The sequence below is a fragment of the Hetaerina americana genome, unplaced genomic scaffold, assembly GCF_022747635.1.
Source record: "Hetaerina americana unplaced genomic scaffold, ioHetAmer1.1.p SCAF_5, whole genome shotgun sequence".
Taxonomy (NCBI): domain Eukaryota; kingdom Metazoa; phylum Arthropoda; class Insecta; order Odonata; family Calopterygidae; genus Hetaerina; species Hetaerina americana.
This window is the reverse complement of record NW_027287095.1, coordinates 44183366-44206692: the sequence shown is the minus strand read 5'-3', so window position 1 is coordinate 44206692 and position 23327 is coordinate 44183366. Positions and strand designations below refer to the sequence as shown.

The 23327-nt window shown below is 38.4% G+C and overlaps 2 protein-coding genes across 4 annotated transcripts in view; one reads left to right on the top strand and one right to left on the bottom strand.

Annotated features, from left to right (window-relative positions):
* Nucleotides 1-693: 693 nt before the first annotated feature.
* LOC139694410 (stAR-related lipid transfer protein 7, mitochondrial-like) lies at nucleotides 694-19011 on the top strand. 2 transcript variants are annotated; one of them, XM_071592947.1, is made up of 9 exons: nucleotides 694-1407; nucleotides 1500-1651; nucleotides 2096-2185; nucleotides 4996-5156; nucleotides 5924-6106; nucleotides 6190-6274; nucleotides 7113-7139; nucleotides 8620-8724; nucleotides 18425-19011. In XM_071592947.1, exons 1-9 carry the CDS (start codon nucleotides 884-886, stop codon nucleotides 18472-18474), a joined length of 1377 nt encoding a protein of 458 aa, XP_071449048.1. In that variant the 5' UTR covers nucleotides 694-883; the 3' UTR covers nucleotides 18475-19011. The 2 variants fall into 2 exon arrangements, with proteins under 2 accessions (XP_071449048.1, XP_071449050.1); XM_071592949.1 differs by lacking the exon at nucleotides 7113-7139.
* The window catches only part of Hex-A (Hexokinase A), a 70497-nt gene continuing 66178 nt past the window's right edge, over nucleotides 19009-23327 (bottom strand). For both annotated transcript variants that reach the window (XM_071592950.1, XM_071592951.1), the window contains exon 9: nucleotides 19009-20357. In XM_071592950.1, the coding sequence (XP_071449051.1) occupies nucleotides 20277-20357 (81 nt within the window). In that variant the 3' untranslated portion in view covers nucleotides 19009-20276. The remainder of the gene's footprint in view (nucleotides 20358-23327) is intronic.

The following is a 23327-nucleotide window of genomic DNA, read 5'->3' as shown; positions in this document are numbered from 1 at the left end:
AGGAACTGCATAATACTTGTATTCCCAAACTGCTAGTAAAGACTGCCTAAAAGATAAACCATTTATAAACATGATATAATAGGACAAAATTAATTCTTTCTTGAATAAAATGTATTTTCGGAAATTCGATATATATCCGATACTAATTTCAATATATTTCAACTTCATAAGTTGTGTTTGCACAAACACTTCTATGTATGCGTTCTGCTTCTCAAACACCTTGATTGATTGATCGTGTTCTTCAGTGATATATCTATCTCTACGTACAGACATATAACTCAAGGTGTTTGAACAATACACTGTCTGTTAAGAAGAAAACTATTATTATTTTATCAACAGGTATAACGTTTAAGAAAAGTTACTTATGTAAGTAAATAAGGAGGACGTCAAATAATAGATTCTAGAATAGTATCCTCTTACAGTTGAAATGAAAGTGTTAAAAAAATGCCAAAAGTCGCTTAATTTTACCTTTAATCCTGAATTCCGCGTAGCTTTATAATAACGAACTATTGCTGATGCCACGGGGTTCATGTTTATATTTCTAATTAAAAGCATACTTACTAATACTAATAGTTGCACAACATTTTCACTTTTGAAGTATCCCCAACATTGAAAGCGCGAAAAATCATGTGATGGACGATTGTCTTTTGTCGTCAAAACAAAAACCAAAATATTCTATGAGAATTTGTGAGAACTGTGAAAATTCGTAAGAACAAAGAAGAGGTATGAGAGGGACATGAAGAGTATACACGTTGTTCCCCGGCTATGTTACTTTGAGTGTCGATGGCACTAGGAAAATGATAACTTTGAAAGAAAGTATCTCTTAAGAAGTGGTAATTACAGGGTGGGAATCTCTCATTGATCCGTCTGTGAGTCCTTCAAAATGCATTTCATTAGTTTGGCTCGGACAGTGTTTCGAAACCAATGGCAATCAAGGTGTGTATGTGCACCATCGATTCCAGCGGAATGCCTTTTGTTGGACAAACGCTGTATTCACACAAAATTTGACAGGAAAAATGCCCCTTTTAGAATATCCATTGTTAGCTTTGCCGAAAGTGTATGTGTGAAGTTGCTTTCGGAAGTGAAAACCGTTAATAACTCAAAAGACTTACTGAACTTAATCAGCAATACTTTTTCGAGTCTCACGTTGAAATTGAAAGATCAATCTGTCAACGTAGTTAGGTTGTGCACAAAGCAATTTGAATGTGTTGTGGCTCATAGAATAAGAAGAGGCCAACAAGTGTTCAGTTTGTACAATAAAATTTGGGATGAAAAAGCTTTGGAAGACATAGTTAGGAGAATGAGAAAAAAGTTTTTAACCCGTGGAAAGGAACTTGTTTTCACAGCATGTGGGGTCGTTATTTTCAACTGGGAGAAAGAAAGGATCCCTGATGCAATGATTACAAGGTTCGTAATTATGTAAAAATGATTAATATGTGCATATTTCCATTGTATTTAGCAATCTACCTTGTTATAACACAATATAATCTTCGTTGCAGTTACATGAGTGAAATCGACTTTATACACTTATTGAAGAAATCAACTGTAGAATGTGCGAACTGTGGAAATCGTTTGTTAATAGATAGGCCTATTAAGAATGTTGTATACTGTGTATGTGAAAACAGTTCTCGTCCAGCAGCAGAAAAAGATGGTTAGTGAGCCTTTCTGTGAAATGAATTTTGTTTTTTGTTATCCTCTGCCAAAATGGCGTTTAATGAATTCTTTAATTCCACAAAATCATGAAGACTACATAAAGTTTTGCTATGTTATCTTGACCCTATGTTTTCCTATATTAAATGAAACAGTTCACCGTGATATGCTAGTCTACTTGAAATTTAAATCTCATAAAGTGGTGAATTTAGACAACATTTAATTTGAAATGGAAATTATATTGAAGTTAAATAATAAAATTGACGTTCCAATGGCGTCCCATTACTAATATGTATATAGTTAGTTTACGATAAGTGAAAGAAAATTGTGATCTGTTAGCCATTAGAAGCCTGTTAGAAGGTTTAAAAGTGAATTTAATAATTGATGGATTGATTTTGTTTACTATGTATTGCTTAAGCTTTAAAGTGAGTTTACTCATTAACAGTTGGCGATTGGGTGCCTTTTGCTGAGAGACAAGACATGCTAATTTGGAGGAGGCAGCATGAAAAACACCAAGACCTCTATTTGTACAAAGGTGTGAATGATATTTATTCTTTGGATCCTTTCCAAAATGTCTCCTAGCATTACCAGAGTTCCTTCAAATGTTGTACAATTATTCATGAGTATTTCAGTCTTCATTGTTCTTTAGGTGGTAATATTACTTTTTGTTTTCTATTCATCGTAAAAAAATGTCATTGAATTTTGTGCCAGGTTACCCATCTGTAAATCAGAGAGTCTAAATAAGGCGAAAAATTGGATAACTCTGGGCATAAAAATAGAAACTCAGTTGTTTCTTTATTACATATTTGCATGGACATTGGTTTGTGCCACGCTTTCAAATTAATTCATGTGGGTAAAGTTTTAGGGTCATTGTTCTTAGTTTTTAACCAGGAGGGTGATAACTGCCCTTCATTCTTTTAATAATTATTTATTTTGGGCAGTAATACCTTTAACCCTCCCGTGGACTACAGCCTTGACGTGGTGGAAGGGCTTGTGTGTTATGATGACCCCTATAGCTGTGCTGGCGGGAGCAATGATAATTGCTCCTGGTAGGGTCACCCATGCCAGATAGGTTGAAGGTTGGGAGCCAGACGAAAGGTAGTCCATGCTGCGTCTGTTCCTTGGTTAGGAGGCTGACCCCAGTGGGGTGGCCATTGAGTGATGGTGTCACATTAAAAACATTATTGAGGAAGGCAATGGGAAACCACCTCAATTATTATTCCCAAGATTTCTATGATGGGCAATACATAGGAAATGATTCCTGGCAATTACAGGACTTGGTCCAATCAGTCGTGGGTCATGCCAGGCAGTGGGAGAGGCAAGGTTTACACAGTTGTCATCTCACAAAATCCTTGCAAAGGAAAAAATACAGCAGCAGCACAGAAAAAGATTGAATTAGTTGGTTGGAACTTGGAATACTAAGACAGTGTTGAGAGCAGGAAAATTAGAGAATATGAAGTGAGAGGTGAAAACATTGATTAGAGTTTATAGTTTTAGGTCTTACAAAGTGAGGTGAAAGGATAGCAGTGATTACTTCAGCGATAGTAATAATGTACAGCGGCAGGGAAGAGAGCTAGTAAGGAGTTGCTATTATATTGAATAAAAAGTTAAGGAAGAAGTATATTCAACATAGAGCAAGCAACAGTTGGTATACATGCCACCAAGTAATCATAAGGAGGATGAAGTAGATGGGCTACACGATCAGTTAGAGAATATAATAGGGTGTGTTCTTGTGGGGAAACATTTGGTTGTGCTTGGGGATTGAAATGCAATTGTAGGCGAAGAGAGAGATGGTGATGAGGTGGGGAATTACTGTTAAGGTACAAGTGATGACAGTGGGAAGAAAGCAATTGAATTCAGCAAGAGGCAGGGGTTAGTCATCACCAATCATTGGTTTAGGCACCATAAAGGGGGTAGGTATGCATGTAAAATACCAGGTGACTCAGAAAGGTATCAGTTAGCATATATTATATTCTATTGTTTCAGGCTTCACTTCGTGGAAGTATTTAATATCCATACTAAAAAGAAAGACTCGTACTTTTCCACAGATTTTATTATACGGTACAATGCGTTTCACCGACTTGCGGCATCATCAGGTTTTGTACCTGATGATGCTGCAAGTCGGTGAAACGCGTTGTACCGTATAATAAAATCTGTGGAAAAGTACGAGTCTTTCTTTTTAGTATGGATAGCATATATTATGGTTAGGCACAGATTCAGAAACAGTGTGATCAATACTCACAGTTTTCTGGGATCAGATGTTGGCTCTGATTACAATGTAGTAATTGAAACGTGTGATATCCAATTCTTAAAGATGAGGCAGGGTGGCAGGTTAGGAAATGGAATGTAGAAGCATCAACTGGAATCACAAGGAAGGAGTACCAGCAGGCTGTAGAGAAAATCATGAGCAAGAGAAAGGTGTTGCATCTATCGAGGAAAAATGGGTTCACATCAAAAAAGGGACATCAAAAGCAGCAAAAGGAAGTATAGGAAATATAAATGGGAAAAGGACAAGGAAACCATGGATCACAGATGAGATGATTAGAAAGATAGTCAAGAGAAGGAAATGGAAGTAAGTAAATAAAGAGTTTGATAGAAGGAAGTACAGAGTTAAATAATAAATTGAGATGGGTAACAAATGAAGCAAAAGAAGCTTGGTGAAAGACATAGTGCAAAGTAATGGAAAGTTTTCTGAGGAAGGGTGAAATTGGTGCACTGTACTGGAAGATTAAAACACTATCAAGGAGTAAGAAGGGAAAATCTATGTTAACAATTAGGGATAAGTCTGGGAAAATGCTAGTTGAACCAGAAAAGATGCAAGAGAATTGGAAGGAATATATTGAAGAACTGTGTATGTGTTGGGAGAAATCATGAGGAGGCAGGAGAAATGGATGCAAAGCATATTAATTGGCAGTTTGATATTGAAGACGGCTTTAGATGGGAGAATGCTCGGCAAACTAGGTATGAGCAGGAATAGGATAGAGATGTTCGATGGAATGAAGGGAGGAAGGAAAGTATATGCAGATGAAGAGGAATTTTGTTGTTGAGTAAAGTATGTTGGGTTGTGTTTTGTTGGGAGAGAGACAAGATTATTTGATTGCCGTACCCATCCAAAGCCTATCTTAACTGATAGAATACCTATTGTATAAAATACCTTTAGATGGTTTTTACTGTGATTACAATTTTTCACGTCATCCTATGCATTTCTGTTTTTCTGCTCTCTATTTTAGCTTCTTTTATGTTTAAGACCCTTTAATTTTTATAAATATGCAAGTTGTTCACTGTGTCATTTGTTGTCATATATTTTTATAATCATATTTAAATCCTAATTATATTTTATTACAGTTTATGGGAGATTTGACGAAATTTCTGCACTAGATTTTCTCCAGGTTCAAATTGACACCAATTATAGACGAAAGTGGGACAAAACTGTTGCAGATATCCATGTTGTTGATTCAGATCCAAAATCAAATAGTGATGTTATATATTGGGAAGTTAAATGGCCTGTAAGTTGATGTAATTTTTATCAACTGTAGAACCACTATAGACTGCAATTTCTTATGGTTGTAAAAAGATATCCATTATTTGAAAACTCACATGCTTTGATTAATTTTATATTTATTTTCTGGCTTGATGGCAATTTTGCCTGTTAAAATAACTCTGAAAGTTGCATCGATTCATTATTACAAGTTCAAGGCAAATGGCCAATAAAAACATAAATTATTGAAAGAATAATTCAGTTAATTGTAGTATTTGATATAGGCAGCAGTACAATGGCTGAAATGCATTATTGAGAAATTGTGAAAGCATATAGGTAATAAAAGAATGCATCAAAATAAAGCATACCAAATTTTTAGAATGAAAAATATCAGTAAAAATTAAGATATTAGTAAATGTCAATCTTATAATAATATAATATTATTTATTATACTATGTTCTCCCAAAATTTTACAAATATTTCATTTTATAAACCCTCAATGGCTGTTCAAATTTCCAGATATCATTGAATATTCAGAGGGATGCACACACTTTATGGATATTATTATAATATGTTTGTCTTTTTCTTGCATTCACACTGAATTATTTTAATTTATCCATGGGAAGTATGGTATTTATTTGAGTTTGCAATATGCATCTCTCATGAACTTAAAGAGGGTATCAAAATAGTGAGAGCATAGTTACTTTCAATTTTAAATGTTGGCTTTTACTAATACAAAATAACTGCCTTTATCACAGCTGAATGTATTTATGCATTATTATTGTTTTTATGCAGCATATGTTTGCAAACAGAGATTATGTATTTAATCGTCGGTTTGAAGTTGATCGACAAAAGAAGTTAATGGTAATTGTTAATAAAAATGTCGAACACCCATCAGTTCCTCCAAAACCTGGTGCTCAGCGAGTAAGTGAATATTGGTCCTGTATGGTCATCAAGCCTCAAAAAGACTTCACAGAGGTTAGTATTCTGTTGTAAATGTGAAGACCTAGTGTATATTTTATTTAGATTCCTTCTGATTGTTATATCATTTACCATTTCAGCCAGGTATTGAGTTTGTGCTTACATACTGTGATGACCCAGGATTGCCTATGCCTTCATATGTTGCTGGTTGGGTAGCCATGTCAGGTATTCAAATTTATGTATTGTTATGAAATGCATCTTGATATTATTGCCATGTATATTTATATTTTTACTAAACAGAATTTTAATGCATCAAAAATATTCAGATCTTAGGTGGATTCTAAATTTTCATGAATATTAGGGTTGAATGTGAGTCAAAGGGAAAAAATAAATAATCATTTGAAATGTTATCCTCATAATATTTTGCATGGGAGTTGCACAGCTGTTCTATATATGTATGTCAAAATGTGTGGGAAGGTATTTTGGGTTTGTACAAATCAGGGAAGGAAAAATATTTTATCCGCATTATTGTAAGTTGTGACAAGATGTACCAGAGAGAGTCTGTCTTATTCTCCGATTTGAAGGGGAGCATTGCACCTGCTCATAGCTCTGAGCTGTGACCAAAATACACACAAACATGGGTAAGCAAGTTAGGAAAGGGGAGAGACAAGGGATGCAGAAACATGAACACAAGACAGAAATTAAGTTGGTGCATACGTGAGTGTAGTACAATAATCTTTAGTTTGGTATTGAATTTATTATGTGGGATTTTCTTAAAGTTTTCCTATTATCAGAAGATTTCTTAGGGAGGCATGGACTCAAACCAATTAGTAATAAGCATCCACCATTTTTAAATCCATGTAATACCTTGGAGGCACTGCAGCTGATGGACTCGTGGCGAGACACCCATAAGTATAAGTTTCTCATTATGGCTATGTTATAACTGCTAGATAAAAAGTATGAAGGAATTAAAACTTCTCCATTAGAAATGTATGCTCCCTCATAAAAGCTTATCAGCTACTGCATTCAAATATGTTTGCATTGTTTCTTTGTATGCACTCAGGACCAGTGATGTCTTCGCTGCTAAGAGGTGGGGAGATGCTTTTTTAGGCAGCTGCTTAAAATCTCAAATTTTACATAGTGAAAGCCTTGGAATGATTGAATTTTCACCGATTAGGCATGACTCCGTACTGTATATTAGGTTCCTACATAGTTGCATGCTGGAAAACTCACTCTACTCCTGAGGCACATATACTTGAAATTATTATAATACACACCCATAATGTCACCCATATTTTCATTAAAAATTTAATCAAATTTTTTGTTCCTAATGTTTTAAGGCATTTTCTATATCATATCACTGAATTGTGAACCCATTTTGAAAGGCCTACATTGATATGGCAATTTAATTTCAATATAGTTTGGTAATTACTGTATCCATGTTTGGGCTGCGTCTGGCAAAATTGTATCCTGGCATTGTCTTATAAGGCTGTTTTCTCTCCTGGGGCCAAAGTAAAAGTTGGGAGAGCTATTCTGATACTCTCTCTCTCTCTGTGGCTCTTCTCCCAAAAAAATGTCTTTTTCATTCATAATTAAGGAGTATGTTGTGGATATTGTGTGTGCCGGTCAGATTTTGACAACAAACTGACATTTTTCTTGTTCTGCTATAATCAATAGACTTCTTACCCACTGTAGTGAAAATTTGCACAAGCTGTCTATCAAATTTGTGTCACCGTCTACAAAAACAAATGGCAAAATTTTATGTTGAGTGACTGGGTGACTGTAAATAATCTTGAATTACTGTGTGTCTACGTTGAGTTTTGCTACCAATGTGGTAAATACTTTACTGAGGCATTTTAGTAAGCTAACCAAATATATGGGGTTTAAGAATTAAAGTATAGGTTTAAGTATTTTTTAGATATTGCAGTGTTGGTTGGTCAAAATTCCAGGCCTGGCCATTCTTCCCCGTCAGCAGATAATGGCCATTTCCAGGGAATTCACACTAAATGCTGCGAGGCATACGCGATAGGCACAGCATGCTCATTTTTCCATTTGGTGCGCCATTCAATAAGTTCATTCAGTCTTCAGGCCATTCTTGTAAAGAAAGTATTATGAAAGAAAAGTAGGGACTACAGTGTAAGAGTCATAATCAGAGGTGAAAGATTTCAGGTTTTCCCAGCGTATGGTATTCAAGAAGTTCTCTCAGGTTGCCCACCGGGTCAGGTTGCAGTACACCGATGTTTCGATAGCTGACTCTGCCATTGTCTTCAGGGTGAAGTGACTTCACTTCGACTTCACCCTGAAGACAACGGTAGAGTCAGCTATCGAAACATCAGTGTACTCCAACCTGACCCGGTGGGAAACACGAGAGAAATTCTTGAATAATCAGAGGTGTATGGGTCATAGATCAGAGAGGGCCATATAAGTAAATGCACAATGGAGTGCATCATATTGTGAAATATAAATTTGTTTATTTATCAAATAAATTCAATTGAAGTTAAAGTAGTTTGCATTTTTATCTGGAAAAAGTTGTTTGTGGGAAGTTGACTTCAATTTTAATTTCTTTTCAGCCCTACCTGATTTTCTGATAACACTGCGGGAGGCTTCGCAACCAGGAAAAATCCATTCAGAAATTCGAAGGGGAGAGCCTGGCTCTGCGGCATCACTTGTTGAGGGTACGTGGATGGGTAGCTTACATAATAATATTTAATAATAATAATTGTGACCACCATTGCTGAACATGCCAGAACTAAATCTCATGTACAGAAAATATGGCCTTCTAGATTTCCTCGTGAATTCTCAAGAAGTTAATTGATGGTCTAAAGGGCATTGGTAATAGTATTAAAAATTATTTTTATCATGGTGTGTATTTATTTATTTATCTGCACCATGTCTCTGTAGGTGCATGGCTTCGTCATTTTTTCCTTTCTTGATAAACACAATGAGCAGTATTCAAAGTGTGCCTCTGATGCTTAGAGAAGGGGGAGTGAGAAAGCACAAGGTTAGAAGCTGTGGTCCAAGAATGATGCATTGATGAAAGAAATAAATTATGTTTTTGAAGTGGAAGGCCTATACAAGTGGGTACCCAAAAATAACCGGAATAGTAATGCGGTTGGTGTAGCTCACATAGTTCATATTTCTTCCACTATGTGAGCATAGTGTCTATCATTTTGAGTTCTGCATAGGTATTGTTGTCATCTGGGAAGGGTGTGTTCAGTCACAACAAGTCATTTTGTAGAAGCAGTTTCGCTTGTTCCTCATTTTTCATCATGGCAGATTGAAGTGAACAGCACGCTGGTGTGAAATTTTCCTTTCTGCTTGGGAAAAATGCCACAGAAACTGTTGCAATGTTAAAAACAACATACAAGGATTTTGCTATGGGAAAAACTCAAGTGTACCAATGGTTTTCTCATTTAAAAGAAGGTGGTAATTCGCGTGATAACATACCTTGTTCAGGATCTCCCTTAACAAAAATCAAGCCAGTGGAAAACTTAATTTTTGTCTGCCCGAAAAAGCTCAACAAGTAAAATGAAACCTCTTGACGATGCTCATTTGTTTTATCAACGTGAAAGGGATAGTTTTAGCATTCTGAATTTGTCTCACCATGTCAGACTGTTAATCAGGCTTCCTATTTGGAGGCTTTAAAAAGATTCCATAACAGTGTGCTGCAAAAAAGACCCGATTTATGGGAGACAAAGGACTGGTTTTTCCATCAATGACATGACAATGACAATGCACGGCTCATGCAGACATTTCAGTGTACCAGTTTTTAGCCAAAAACAATGACTCCCTTGGCCCACATCCCTTACTCACTTGACCCCACTTGGTGCGATTTCTTCTTGTTTCTTCAAATGAAGAGGGACATGAAAGGACACTGTTTTGATGACATGGAAGTGGTAAAGAAGCTGTTGGGCATCAAAACAGATGAGTTTAAAAAGTGTGTTCAGTAATGGAATAGCAGATAAGACAAATTTATTAAGTGTAATAGAAAGTATTTTGAAGGTGACAAGGTTCTTTTATAAAAAAAATTAAATACATAGCTTTAAAAAAAATAATTCGAGCTATTTTTGGGTACCCCTTCATACATCTGTAGTTCACAGTGTTATGCATGTCCATAAAACCACATTTAGTTAAAAATGTCACTTTTTTTTGGCTGAATCAAAAAAATCTTGAAACTTCTTTTAAGATTCTCGAAGCTCTGTGCATAATAAACTCTTTCTGATGGCATAGTGTGCTGGCTTAGTAGAAGTTGTTATGGGAAGGCAAAAATCTGCTGAGCATATTTGTTCCATTCATGATAGGTGGGTCATTGAAAATAATGATGGATATTTTAGAATGCTAGAAACACCACATCAGTATCAACCAATCAAACCAGAGTAATCCATCAGAAGGTGGGTATTCAGACATATAGGGTATTCAGACATCAGGATGAAAAGTTTTCCCTAATCTGCCTATCTTCCCTAAATGCCATCTGTAGTTTTCTAGGAAAATCAAGTTCCTGTAAAATATTTCTCCCCTTTTATTTCACTTAAGTGGTCCATATCTTCCTTCTTGGCCTTGGTTGCATTCCAATCTCACTATATAAATAGATTTTATTTTCTCATTATTTTTAACACTTTGGCAACATCATCTAAAACTTCCTCTCTATTTTAATCACCATCTGTTTTCAGCGTGTAAACTTTTACCAATACTATACCTGTTAAATTGAGTAGCTTCAGGCGTGATGTGGTGGAAGTCGAACATAATAAATAACTGATTGAAGCACTTTTCCACTTGATTAAATTTTTTTTATATTTACGACCGGTTTTCGATGTATTACATCCTGACCTGATGATGATGTAATACATCGAAACCCGGTCGTAAATATAAAAAAATTTTATCTAGTGGAAAAGTGCTTCAATCAGTTATTCACTATACCTGTTGGTTTATTAACTTTACCATAATGCTCTTGTCATTGTATTTTAGTTAGTTCTTTACTCTCATTGCAGCACTCTTCTACAGTATTATGCCCCATCTACGTTTCTATTTATGGAGCCTGTGTAAATGATCCTTTAGCTGTTGCTCCAAAAGTTTCCTTCTTTTGGCTATTTCACATTTTATGTAAGATGTCTACCTCCATTCTTTGTATCCCTACCATTATATTCTCTAATCTCCCACATACCTGGAGTGACACTGTTCCTCCAGTTCTTCATTGATTAACATATTCAACTGAGGTACTCTCTCAAGTAGTCCCTGCCCATAGATCAGAATGGGGGACTAGTATATTTCCGGAATGTTTTATTGATAGGGTCCCATCGCTCTTGTTAAATTTTTTAAAAAGAGTAAATTTGTGAGCTGCTATTCCTCAATATGGTAATGTGGTGGTTTCCTATTTCCTTCTACATCATAGTGTTGCAGTCATGAAAGTAATTTTCATCTCACCTGTAGTGAAGTGATTGTCAATTTACTGACCAATGTGATTTTCACTCATGGGGAGGAAGGTGTCCGTTCCCTGCTCTAGGTATTGTTGGCCTATTTTTTGGCTGCAGCCACTCGCACAGTCTTGACACCCTTATAGCCTTTCATAGAATTTTTAGGCCATCTTAACCAGGTATGGTCTTCTACATTCTTCACCATTGCGCCACTGCTAATTATCCACAGTTGCTTATTCTTTGATAAAACTGGCTTTATTCACAGCTAACCTCTGTATCTAGAGCTCAACCCAACATCTGCAACCTGATGGTCCATGGATTCTCCCAATAGTCATTCTTTTCTCTCAAATTGTACTCTTCGATCTCTGTCCCATCTCTCTCTTCCCCTACTGCCACATTCCAATTCCTCATATCTATCAAATGTTTTCTTCCATGTACATATGGAATTATTTCATTTAATGATCCTATACACTTATCTACTTCTTCCCTATGACTGTTTGTTGACATGTGCGCCTGAATTACCACTAGCATGGCCAGGTTTGCTCTTATTTCTACCATTAATATTCTGTCGTTTAACTGTCCCATGTTCACCACCCTCCTTCCTAGTTTCCTATTCAGTGTTATAGTTATCCCAGATGGCACTCCACGCCTGAACTGTATAATGTTGTGTAAATATACCTTAAATAATGCCCAGTATCTTTTCATCTCACTTTGCAGTGGCATAAAATGGCTGTATTACCTTTCCACATTTCTCATTTTACGTCTGCCAACTTCCCCTTCCTTAACATTGTCCTAAAATTCCAAGTCCATGTATTCACTGTGCCATTTCTTTTATGTCTCTGTTACTGCTGCCACCCTGTCAGTCACTGCTGTCAGCTTTGCCAGAATTCCATGTGAATATGTGAATGACGATCATGGAGGCCTTTGCTTCCTTCACTGTTGGGCACAACTCTTAGTTCTGTGGGCCAAGACCCATAGTTGCTATGACTCATTTTTGTATTTCTTTACATTTTTTCAGAGTAAATGAGATGCTTTTCCTATTTCCTTCTGCATTAGTGTTTTTACCATGACACAACTGAAATAGCCACCCTTCTGAGGTCAGATATCTTTGAAACTGCCTCACTGAGGAACAGATTCTGTGCAGGCCTTTTATCTGGCTTATACCTTTCAGCCTATCTGGCACTGATGACCCTTCCAGGATAAATTATTATTGCTACTGCTAGCACAGCTGTATGGATCTTAGGAACATGTGGAATCCATTTCACCATCAAGGTTGTCTTTTAAGCCCATTGCCATAACATTAACCACCTCTAAAAAGAGGAGTCATTAAAGCAGGGGTGGCCTATGGCATGCATGCCCAAAGTGGCAGAGCTGGGAGGGTGCTATGGGCAATTCACCCAGTGATCCCTCCATGAGTTGGCTCACAAGTCATGGGTATATTCTTGTAATGAACATAAACGTTGGCACGCAAATGCCAAAAGGACTTCAATTTCTCCCGGCGGATGATGGCAGTGAATTCTTCTCGGGATTTCATCCGGGTAATCTCCTCCATCTCCATCGCTGCCGACGTTTCGATGAAATCCTTTTCCATCGTCATCAGGGCCGATGATGTCAGTCTGAAGGTGCCGGTTTATATATCCTCGGTGGTCATGTTGGGTCCCTTCTGATTGGCGGAGGCCGAGCACGTTTTCCCGCCTTTTTCAGGATTGGGTCCCATGTCCTGCTTAGGTCATGTTGGGTCCCTTCTGATTGGCGGAGGCCGAGCACGTTTTCCCGCCATTTTCAGGATCGGGTTCCATGTCCTGCTTAGGCTGAAACCCTCGTCTCTGTTAAAGTTATTCTTAGAGAGTCGTATTTCAATTGCCTCCTTGGTGAGGCGGTCCCAGTAGCCTTTGGAATGGTGGAGCATTTTGGTTTCTTCCCAGCGTATCGCGTGGTCGCAATCAATGGCATGCTCCGCAACCGCCGATTTTGATGGTTGGTAGAGTCGGAGATGACGCTTATGTTCTTTAATTCGGGTCTCAATCGTTCTTCCCGTCTCACCGATGTATTCTTCGCCACACTCGCATGGTATGCTGTAGGCACCAGGCAATTTCAGTCCGGCGGGGTCTTTGGCGCGAACTAAGACTTGTCTTAGTTTTTTGGGTGGTAGGTGCACTGTCCGTATGTTATGATTGCGCAAAATGCGCGAAATCTTGCCAGATACCGTAGAGGTGTACGGCAGGAATGCGTTGGCCAACGGTTTCCGCTCTTCTTCACGTCTCTCCCTTTTTTCTCCGAAGGCCCTTTTCAGGGCCATGGAGATTTCTCGCGGACTGAAACCATTTTCCCGGAATGTCTTCTTCAGATGTCCGAGTTCTGCAGGAAGGCTCTGCTGGTCGGAAATGACTTTGGCTCTATGCAGCAAGGATGAAAGAACCGCCGACCGTTGTGCTGGATGGTGGTGACTTTTCGCGTTCAGGTATAAGTCGGTATGAGTCGGCTTCCTGTATACCTTATGGCTCAGACTCCCGTCTTCTTTCCTTTGGATGAGTATGTCGAGGAATGGCAATTTTCCTTCTTCCTCCGATTCCATAGTGAATTGGATGCTTGGGTGTCGGCTGTTCATGTGGTCCAAGAACGGCTTCAGGGTGTCAACTCCATGTGGCCAGATAACAAAAGTATCATCCACGTACCGATAAAAATGTTTTGGCCGGTAGGGGGCTGATTGGAGCGCATGTTCCTCAAATTCTTCCATGAAGAAATTGGCAATGGCCGGTGACAGTGGGGACCCCATGGCCACTCCGTCCTTCTGCTCATAGTAGCTGTTGTCAAAGGTGAAGTAAGTCGACGTAAGGGCGTGGTGAAAAAGCTTCACTGTGTCGGCGTCGAACTTCTTCTCTAGGAGAGAAAGAGTTTCCTGGAGTGGCACTCTGGTGAATAATGATACTACGTCCAGGCTGATCATGATGTCCGATGGATTTAGGTGGATTCCCCGAAGAGTGTTGATGAAGTCCGCGGAGTTTTTCACATGATGGCTACAGTTCCCGACGTGCGGCGCTAAAACGCCTGTTAGATATTTGGCGAGATTATATGTTGGTGAGCCGATGGCGCTGACGATCGGTCGTAGCGGGATTCCAGTTTTATGGATCTTTGGTAGACCATACATTCGTGGTGGAGCTGGTGCCTGTGGCCGCAGGTTCCGTGAGATCTCCGTAGGGATATTGGATTTTTTGATGAGTTCAACAGTCCGCTTCGTAATGGATTCCGTGGGGTCCCGGGACAGCTTCCGTTATGCCGCATCGTCTAGAAGGTCTAAAATCTTCCGCCGATAGTCTTCTGTTTTCAAAATTACGGTGGCGTTTCCCTTGTCTGCCGGCAGGATGGTGATGTCTTTGTTCCTTGATAGTCTCCGGAGGGCAGAGAGTTCACTTTGCTTAAGATTAGCCTTCGGTGGTTTGGCCCTCTTGAGGAACGTGGAGACTTCGGCCCTTACTTCCTCTGCCACGTCCTGAGACACGTTCCTCACCGCTTGTTCTATCCCTCCAATAATGTCTTTGATGGGAATCGTCTGCGGCGCTGGTGCAAAGTTTAATCCTTTGGAGAGAACTGCTCTGGTGGCGTCGTCAATCTCAGCGTCAGTTAGGTTAACTACCACTCGGTTTTGGTCGATTGCTGGTGCCTGTGGTCGTCGTCCTTGTAGATGGTCAAATTTCTTGTCCAATTTCTTCGTTTCCTGCGTCAGAAGTGATTCTGCCATGGCCATTGTGATTCGGTCAATGAATTCCCAATCGAAAGGTGAGAGTAGAGTGGTAAGCCGCAGGTGAAGATTTCTCCCGTGTTTGGCGTTGGCGTCCAGTAGTCTCCTCTTCTCATGAATCCTTTCACGGACTAAGGCTTTGCTAGCCCGCTCAAGGATACGTTCTGCTTTTGGTGTCTTCACCGAGGATTTAAGCTTGGCGAAGGTTGGAATTACTCCTTCATCCCGGCATCTCAAGAGAAAGGCGAGACTGCAAATTAGTGTCGCCTTCTCCCTCCGTTTTGCAGCCAGTTCCTGAGTGCTGCGGTATATTTCCTCCCCGTAGAGGCTGGTTGTGTAGGACTTCAATTTCTCCCGGCGGATGATGGCAGTGAATTCTTCTCGGGATTTCATCCGGGTAATCTCCTCCATCTCCATCGCTGCCGACGTTTCGATGAAATCCTTTTCCATCGTCATCAGGGCCGATGATGTCAGTCTGAAGGTGCCGGTTTATATATCCTCGGTGGTCATGTTGGGTCCCTTCTGATTGGCGGAGGCCGAGCACGTTTTCCCGCCTTTTTCAGGATTGGGTCCCATGTCCTGCTTAGGTCATGTTGGGTCCCTTCTGATTGGCGGAGGCCGAGCACGTTTTCCCGCCATTTTCAGGATCGGGTTCCATGTCCTGCTTAGGCTGAAACCCTCGTCTCTGTTAAAGTTATTCTTAGAGAGTCGTATTTCAATTGCCTCCTTGGTGAGGCGGTCCCAGTAGCCTTTGGAATGGTGGAGCATTTTGGTTTCTTCCCAGCGTATCGCGTGGTCGCAATCAATGGCATGCTCCGCAACCGCCGATTTTGATGGTTGGTAGAGTCGGAGATGACGCTTATGTTCTTTAATTCGGGTCTCAATCGTTCTTCCCGTCTCACCGATGTATTCTTCGCCACACTCGCATGGTATGCTGTAGACACCAGGCAATTTCAGTCCGGCGGGGTCTTTGGCGCGAACTAAGACTTGTCTTAGTTTTTTGGGTGGTAGGTGCACTGTCCGTATGTTATGATTGCGCAAAATGCGCGAAATCTTGCCAGATACCGTAGAGGTGTACGGCAGGAATGCGTTGGCCAACGGTTTCCGCTCTTCTTCACGTCTCTCCCTTTTTTCTCCGAAGGCCCTTTTCAGGGCCATGGAGATTTCTCGCGGACTGAAACCATTTTCCCGGAATGTCTTCTTCAGATGTCCGAGTTCTGCAGGAAGGCTCTGCTGGTCGGAAATGACTTTGGCTCTATGCAGCAAGGATGAAAGAACCGCCGACCGTTGTGCTGGATGGTGGTGACTTTTCGCGTTCAGGTATAAGTCGGTATGAGTCGAAGCCGAAGAATACATCGGTGAGACGGGAAGAACGATTGAGACCCGAATTAAAGAACATAAGCGTCATCTCCGACTCTACCAACCATCAAAATCGGCGGTTGCGGAGCATGCCATTGATTGCGACCACGCGATACGCTGGGAAGAAACCAAAATGCTCCACCATTCCAAAGGCTACTGGGACCGCCTCACCAAGGAGGCAATTGAAATACGACTCTCTAAGAATAACTTTAACAGAGACGAGGGTTTCAGCCTAAGCAGGACATGGAACCCGATCCTGAAAATGGCGGGAAAACGTGCTCGGCCTCCGCCAATCAGAAGGGACCCAACATGACCTAAGCAGGACATGGGATCCAATCCTGAAAAAGGCGGGAAAACGTGCTCGGCCTCCGCCAATCAGAAGGGACCCAACATGACCACCGAGGATATATAAACCGGCACCTTCAGACTGACATCATCGGCCCTGATGACGATGGAAAAGGATTTCATCGAAACGTCGGCAGCGATGGAGATGGAGGAGATTACCCGGATGAAATCCCGAGAAGAATTCACTGCCAAATGCCAAAAGGTTTGCCATCTCTGCATTAGGGTATACATGGCTGGTAAACTGGTAAAAGTTTGTCCTGCACAAAAGGTGTTCTCCAACATTCCAGAAAAGGACTGCATATTACAGAAAATTCAGGAGCTACTGGAAGAGGGATGATTTTGTGTTAGGTGGTCAAATGTATTTATGCAACGTGAAAGTAAATCATATAGATGAGGCTGTCTTAATGTATAATGAAACTACGTAATGGTAAATTAAGTATATCTTCAGGTTTTCCCATGTATGGTTATCTATATATTAATGTAATGTACCATGATATCTTGTTAAAAATCAATGATGATCAATAGATGCAACCAAGTGAGCATTTTAATGGAAAAGTTATAGTATACAAGAGTGAAATAACTATGTGCAATACTTATGTTCTAAGCAAAACCTTTTTTTTACGGAGGAAATTTAAAATTAAATTCAATTAAAATTGAATTATGTCTTACAAATGTAGCAAACTAGCTATAAAATTGTTTGTTATCATTATGCAATTAAAACATTGGATGAAAGGTTGCATGAAAATAATCCAAAACTTTAATTTGGTCATTCTTCAGAATTTAATTTTTTCAGTCAAGTCAGGAACTAGTAAGTCTACAAATTTGTAATAACCCTTCAAAATTTTTGTGTATTTTGTTGACATCCTACAAATTGTAGAAATTCATCATTGGTAGATCATTTTGTCTTTTTGATTCATAAAATTATATGCATTTCTACCTAGATTTATTCAAATTATTTTTCTTGCCAAATTTCCCCGATCAATAGTATTAGATCACATGTCTCCAATAATTGTTTTAGTTTTAAAACCTCAAATGTTAGGTAGCGAGAATATAATTATCAGTGTGTAAATGGGGATCGAGATGGTGCGGGGGCTAACGTACTGGCTTCCCACCCTGAGGGCGCGGGTTCAAATCCCGGCGGTGTTGAATATTTTTCAAAGGGATCTCGATCCCTACTTGAGGTGCTTTGTGGAGGGCACTTTGAGTGAGTACGCCGTCCGTCGGATGGGACGTTAAGCCGCGGACCCCTTGGCGCCTTTCGTAAAGAGTAGGCTAATGCCGACGCCGGGTTTCTCTCCACCCTTCATCCTTTCCTGTCCTTCCCCTATGGCGCAAATGACCTTAGCTGTCGGTCGCCTCCCCTCAAAACTACTACTACTCAGTGTGTAAATATAGAATTGCTGTTGCCATTTCCCTTGAAAATTAATTTTATTTCAACAGAGGGTATTTTGTGTGATGAATATGTGGATGCTACAATGTTCTCCAGGTTAAGTTTTAAAAATAATCCCTTCTTTCTTTCAGCATTTGTTGGAGCTACAGCCATTCAACAGAAGCCAGAGTTAATAGTATAGAAGGTTGTAGCCATAGAAGAGAGCCTGTTGCATTGCATTTGATAGTTAGAAGAAGGTACATAAGATTGTGAGTTGAGGATTTAATATCTGGAGCTTCCAAACCAGAAAGTATGGTGACAAATACAGACGTGCTCAAAGTTCGTACAATCAGTGTCAGAATGAAAAAATCTTTTAAATTACCATTGACTTAACAAGTCAAGACAAATATTTTACTTTGAATTTTTTTCTATTCTAGTTTTTATTTCTGCATTACCTGCCTTGAATAAAAAATGACCTGATTGTATCAAATTTATATCATAAATATGGCAAAATTCAGGGTTTGTCTAATTTTTAGGAATCATTTACTATGCTTCAAATACTGTTACTAGTCATGAGCACATCAACCTCGAATGTTAATATTTTTAAGTCCATTTATGATTTGATGCAGTTAAATTCACATGTCTGATGTACTTTATACATGATACTTTGTGAGCAAAATCCTTGTGTTTTATAATAGGATAATAAAAAATAAATTTCTCAAAGCTTGTAATAAAATCACATTTGAAAATTTTATTTTAACCAGCGCATCCTTCAACTGTGGTGTTTCCACCAAGCAAAACAATACTAACATTTCATACATAATTATTTACACATCTGCACTTTTTTTTATTACTTGATGAGCCATTCTCAATTATTAGCATCAAATATTTTTCCCCATACTTACATGGATCATTGTCATCAAACATTTCCATTTCATTGCATATTGAAACAATTTATTATAAAAACAGCTTTTGTACATACAAACAGCTAAAATATCATTCACTGAAAATGTCTACAAATAAAGGAATAAATTTAAAAAGTTTAACAAGATGCCAAAAATTCATGATTGCCATAATCCAACATACAACTTCAGTGAGTAATGATGATGAATAAATAGTTTACTTTAATAAAAACATTTACATCATCAAACCAAAGTTTAATAAATTTATCACAGGTAGTCTATTTTCAACAAAATTTTACATCCACCACCTATGAAATACGATTTAAGCACCAGTAGTTAATATGTCCTCAATTCTGTACAAATGCTTCTAAAACTAATTGCATGTTAAATATAAATTTAAGACAACAGTCATAGAAATAATGAGAATTTGTGCACGGTTTCGGTGTTTCCCTGATTTTATAACTTAGAAAAGTTCTTTTGACTTGTAATTTGAGAATTGCTTTATAAACTCATTTTCATACCTCACACACGCAGCCACGCACACATGCATGCATACCTACATTCAACTACATGCATTCACCATTATGGATAATTTACAGATCCACATTTCACTTGCAGCTTCTGTTATTAACTTTTCATGCTCACTCATCACCATATTGTTGGACTCAACATTATGTACTTATGCCTCTGAAATGCAACATTGCTTTCTTCATTTCTTCCTTCATTCGTTGGTTTGAGATTAAATTTCTCTGAGATCTCATTCAAGTACATAATAAAGCATATATTCTGGCTTTCATTTGTCATAGTTCTAAAAATATCTTGTGACTCTGCTACTATTTTTCAGTCCAAGCCACAATGTTGCTACATATAGCAATGAATGCATCAAAAACAAACAAACAATAGATTATGTTCTACACTAGATTTTCCTTAAAATGCAGCTAATGGAATCCAATGGTGATGCTTATTTTGTGTTATGTACAACAATTCGTTCATGTTGCATTATTAAGATTTGACAATCGCTTGCTAACAGAGGCATATCAAGATACACCTTTGGAAATGGGTATTTTTGGGAGTTAAGTCTTAATTGGTGAAGCCAGTATCTTCACCGTTCCAATCGGCACGCTACGGCTGCCACTAAAGCTGCACCTCTTCCACTTCCATCCTCAGACAACATGATGTCAAACTGAAATAAATATATAATATCATCATCAATTATCCAGGCAAATAAATAGGCTTAGCAAGCAAAGTATAAATCTTAGTAAACAAAATAAGCCTGCCTTCAAAGTTAACATAGTTATGTAAGAAAATGATAATTCTGAAAGATGCCACAACTTATTTTCTCTCACTCATCAGATATCTTTTTGACCTTATGAACGTCAGCTTGAGGAACAGATTAGGGTTTATTACATTGGAAAAGTAACAACATTGAATTTTAAATCAACAAAATTTCATAAAATGGACACAGTTGAAATGTGAATGGTTAACTTTACTTCTTTCAAAATCAATACTTTTATTCCAGATAGCTTTTATTGCACTTGGAATATTAAAACGTATTATTGATGCATTTAATTTTATGAATAGTGAACTAGACCTTATGATGGAACATGCATATTCCATAGTATTTTCCAAGTATGTCATCATTGCATTAAATTTTTTCCTCCTAATGCATGTAAAATACATTTTAGTTTCTGCATAGCAATACTACCTTGATCAAAAATTTCCCGGAATTTATTCAGAAAATTAAAAATACAAGTTTATTCATCTAAATCTATATTGTCCCCTTCAAAGTAATCCCCATCGACTGCAACACACTTATGCCAGCGCTTGATCCAATCCTCGAAACATTTTTTATATTCGGTTTTCGGTATGTCCATCAGTGCTTCCTGCGATTTTTCCATTACTTCCTCTCGGCTGCTAAAACGCGTTCCCCGTAATGGTTTTTTAACTCGATTGAACAGAAAGAAGTCACAGGGAGCCAAATCAGGTGAATTCGGTGGCTGTTGGATGGTATTTGTTGCATTTTTCGTCAAAAAATTACGAATAATGATAGCACTGTGCGACGGTGCGTTATCATGGTGCAAAATCCACGAGTTTTCTGCCCACATTTCTGGTCTCTTTCGGCGAATTGCTTCACGCAAACGTCTCATAACGCCCAAATAATACTCTTTGTTTACTGTCTGGCCTTCTGGCAAAAATTCATGATGCACTACACCGTTGTAATCCATGAAAACCGTCAGCATTGCCTTCTTTTTTGACTGAAAACGACGTGGTTTTTTTGGTCTCGGCTCATTTGGTGAACGCCATTCACTTGCCTGATGTCTGGATTGCGTGTCGTACTCATAAACCCACGTCTCGTCTCCAGTAATGATCCTTTTGATGAATGTGGGATCGGATTCAGCCTCGCAAATCATGTCTTTTGCGACGTCAACACGGTCTCTTTTTTGCATGAAATTGAGGTATTTTTGCTGCTACACGACGGAAACCCAAATCATTAACCACAATGTCTTGGGCGGATCCATAGGCAATGTTCAAGTCCTCCGCTATTTCTCTGATGGTTAATTTGCGGTTATTGACCAACATTTCTTTTACTTTATCAATTTTTTCACCGACTTTCGATGTCGAATGTCTGCCACTGCATTCATCATCTTCGATTGACTCACGACCACTTCTGAACCGCTCGTGCCACTGGTAAACGACCGTTTTTTTTTTAGAGAATCGTTGCCGAAACACTTTTCCAACATTTCCAACGTCCGTGCGCCACTAAATCCGTTTTTTACGCAAAATTTAATACAAGTTCGTTGTTGGAAATTTAAATCCATTTCTGCAATTGTAAAAAATCGCCAACACACACAGAGATAGATGTACTCTTGGCTACGTAACTTTTGCAAATGTCAAGTTATGACACTAAGATTTAAAGGGAATATCAACAACAGATGTACCAATTTAACAAAAAAAACAGAACTCAAATCGGAACGATGGGAGCGCCACACGGTGGTTATTCCGGGAACTTTTTGATCAAGGTAGTATGTTTAAAGGAACAAACTTACTTTCTTTTTTAAATGCCCTTTACCGTTAAAAATAATGGTTGTTGGCAGACCTTAAATTCCAAAATTGAGGAAAAACACTCTTAGGGGCATTTTCCATCAGATCTTGAGAAACTTTTTGTCATGGAATTAGGCAAAGAAAAGTTTATTTTTAATTGATAACCTACTGATTTATAACTCTTCCTTAGCCTGATTCACTTAATTCATCTTTCTAATCATCTTTTTCTTCCTAAGAAATTTTTTTTTATGTTCTCTATGTTGACGAAGTTCATTTAGACAAAATCTTTATTGAAGTAATGAGATCTTGAATTTCAGGAATAATCCAATGTTCATATGGCAATGAACTTAATTCTTATTTTACATGCAGGTATATTGCACAAATTAAATGACTTAAAGCAGTCTGGAGTTTTTTACCCAATGACCAATGACGACTTATGTAGGTCAAAAATTATATCTTATCATTAAAAATGGCTGGGTGAATTTTCGCAACCTACAATATTTCTTGCTTGATTGTTGCTGCTTAAAATACTACTCAGTTGATGATGCTTCTCAGTGATCAGATGAGGTCTGCTATTCCAAATCTTTATCAGTTCATACAAATTTTGCCAACAAGTAAAGACTTTTTTAAAAGGGCACTTCAAAAACAATTGTCGATATAAAAAATTTCTAAACTAATCAAAAAGGTAATCTTTCAGTAATCTCATCTAAGAGCACCTTTTATACTGGTTCAGACAAGAAATATTAATACTTGAAGAAGAAGGAAACCCATGGGTCAGTTTACATTCAACTGATTCCTAACTGGCATTCAATTGTAGTGTTTAGTGACCTTGGAAACCAAATGCCAAAATTAATCTCAACTGATTGTTTTAGGGAGTAATTTAATTGCATTAAGTTTGGCTACATGTTCTTTTGAAAAGTGATGGTATTGGCTATCTAGAATTTATTGCTTCTATTGCATGATGGAACAAGTTATTTCTTTGGTTCAGAAATTCCTATCAGGTCTTCCAAAGGGAATCTCCATTTTGGCTGACATTTCGATTCTCGACTCCGGCATTGTTTCCCTCTTGCCTTGAGGATATGCCCAAGTTGAGCATCAAAATGTTAGCCAA

What these genes read in the sequence shown, in the direction of transcription:
- LOC139694410 (XM_071592947.1), top strand. Translation starts at nt 884, where the DNA reads ATGCATTTCATTAGTTTGGCTCGGACAGTGTTTCGAAACCAATGGCAA. An exon ending in CCTGATGCAATGATTACAAG is followed by an intron (nt 1,408 to 1,499) that starts GTTCGTAATTAT and finishes TCTTCGTTGCAG; the next exon opens with TTACATGAGTGAAATCGACT. An exon ending in ATTGGGAAGTTAAATGGCCT is followed by an intron (nt 5,157 to 5,923) that starts GTAAGTTGATGT and finishes GTTTTTATGCAG; the next exon opens with CATATGTTTGCAAACAGAGA.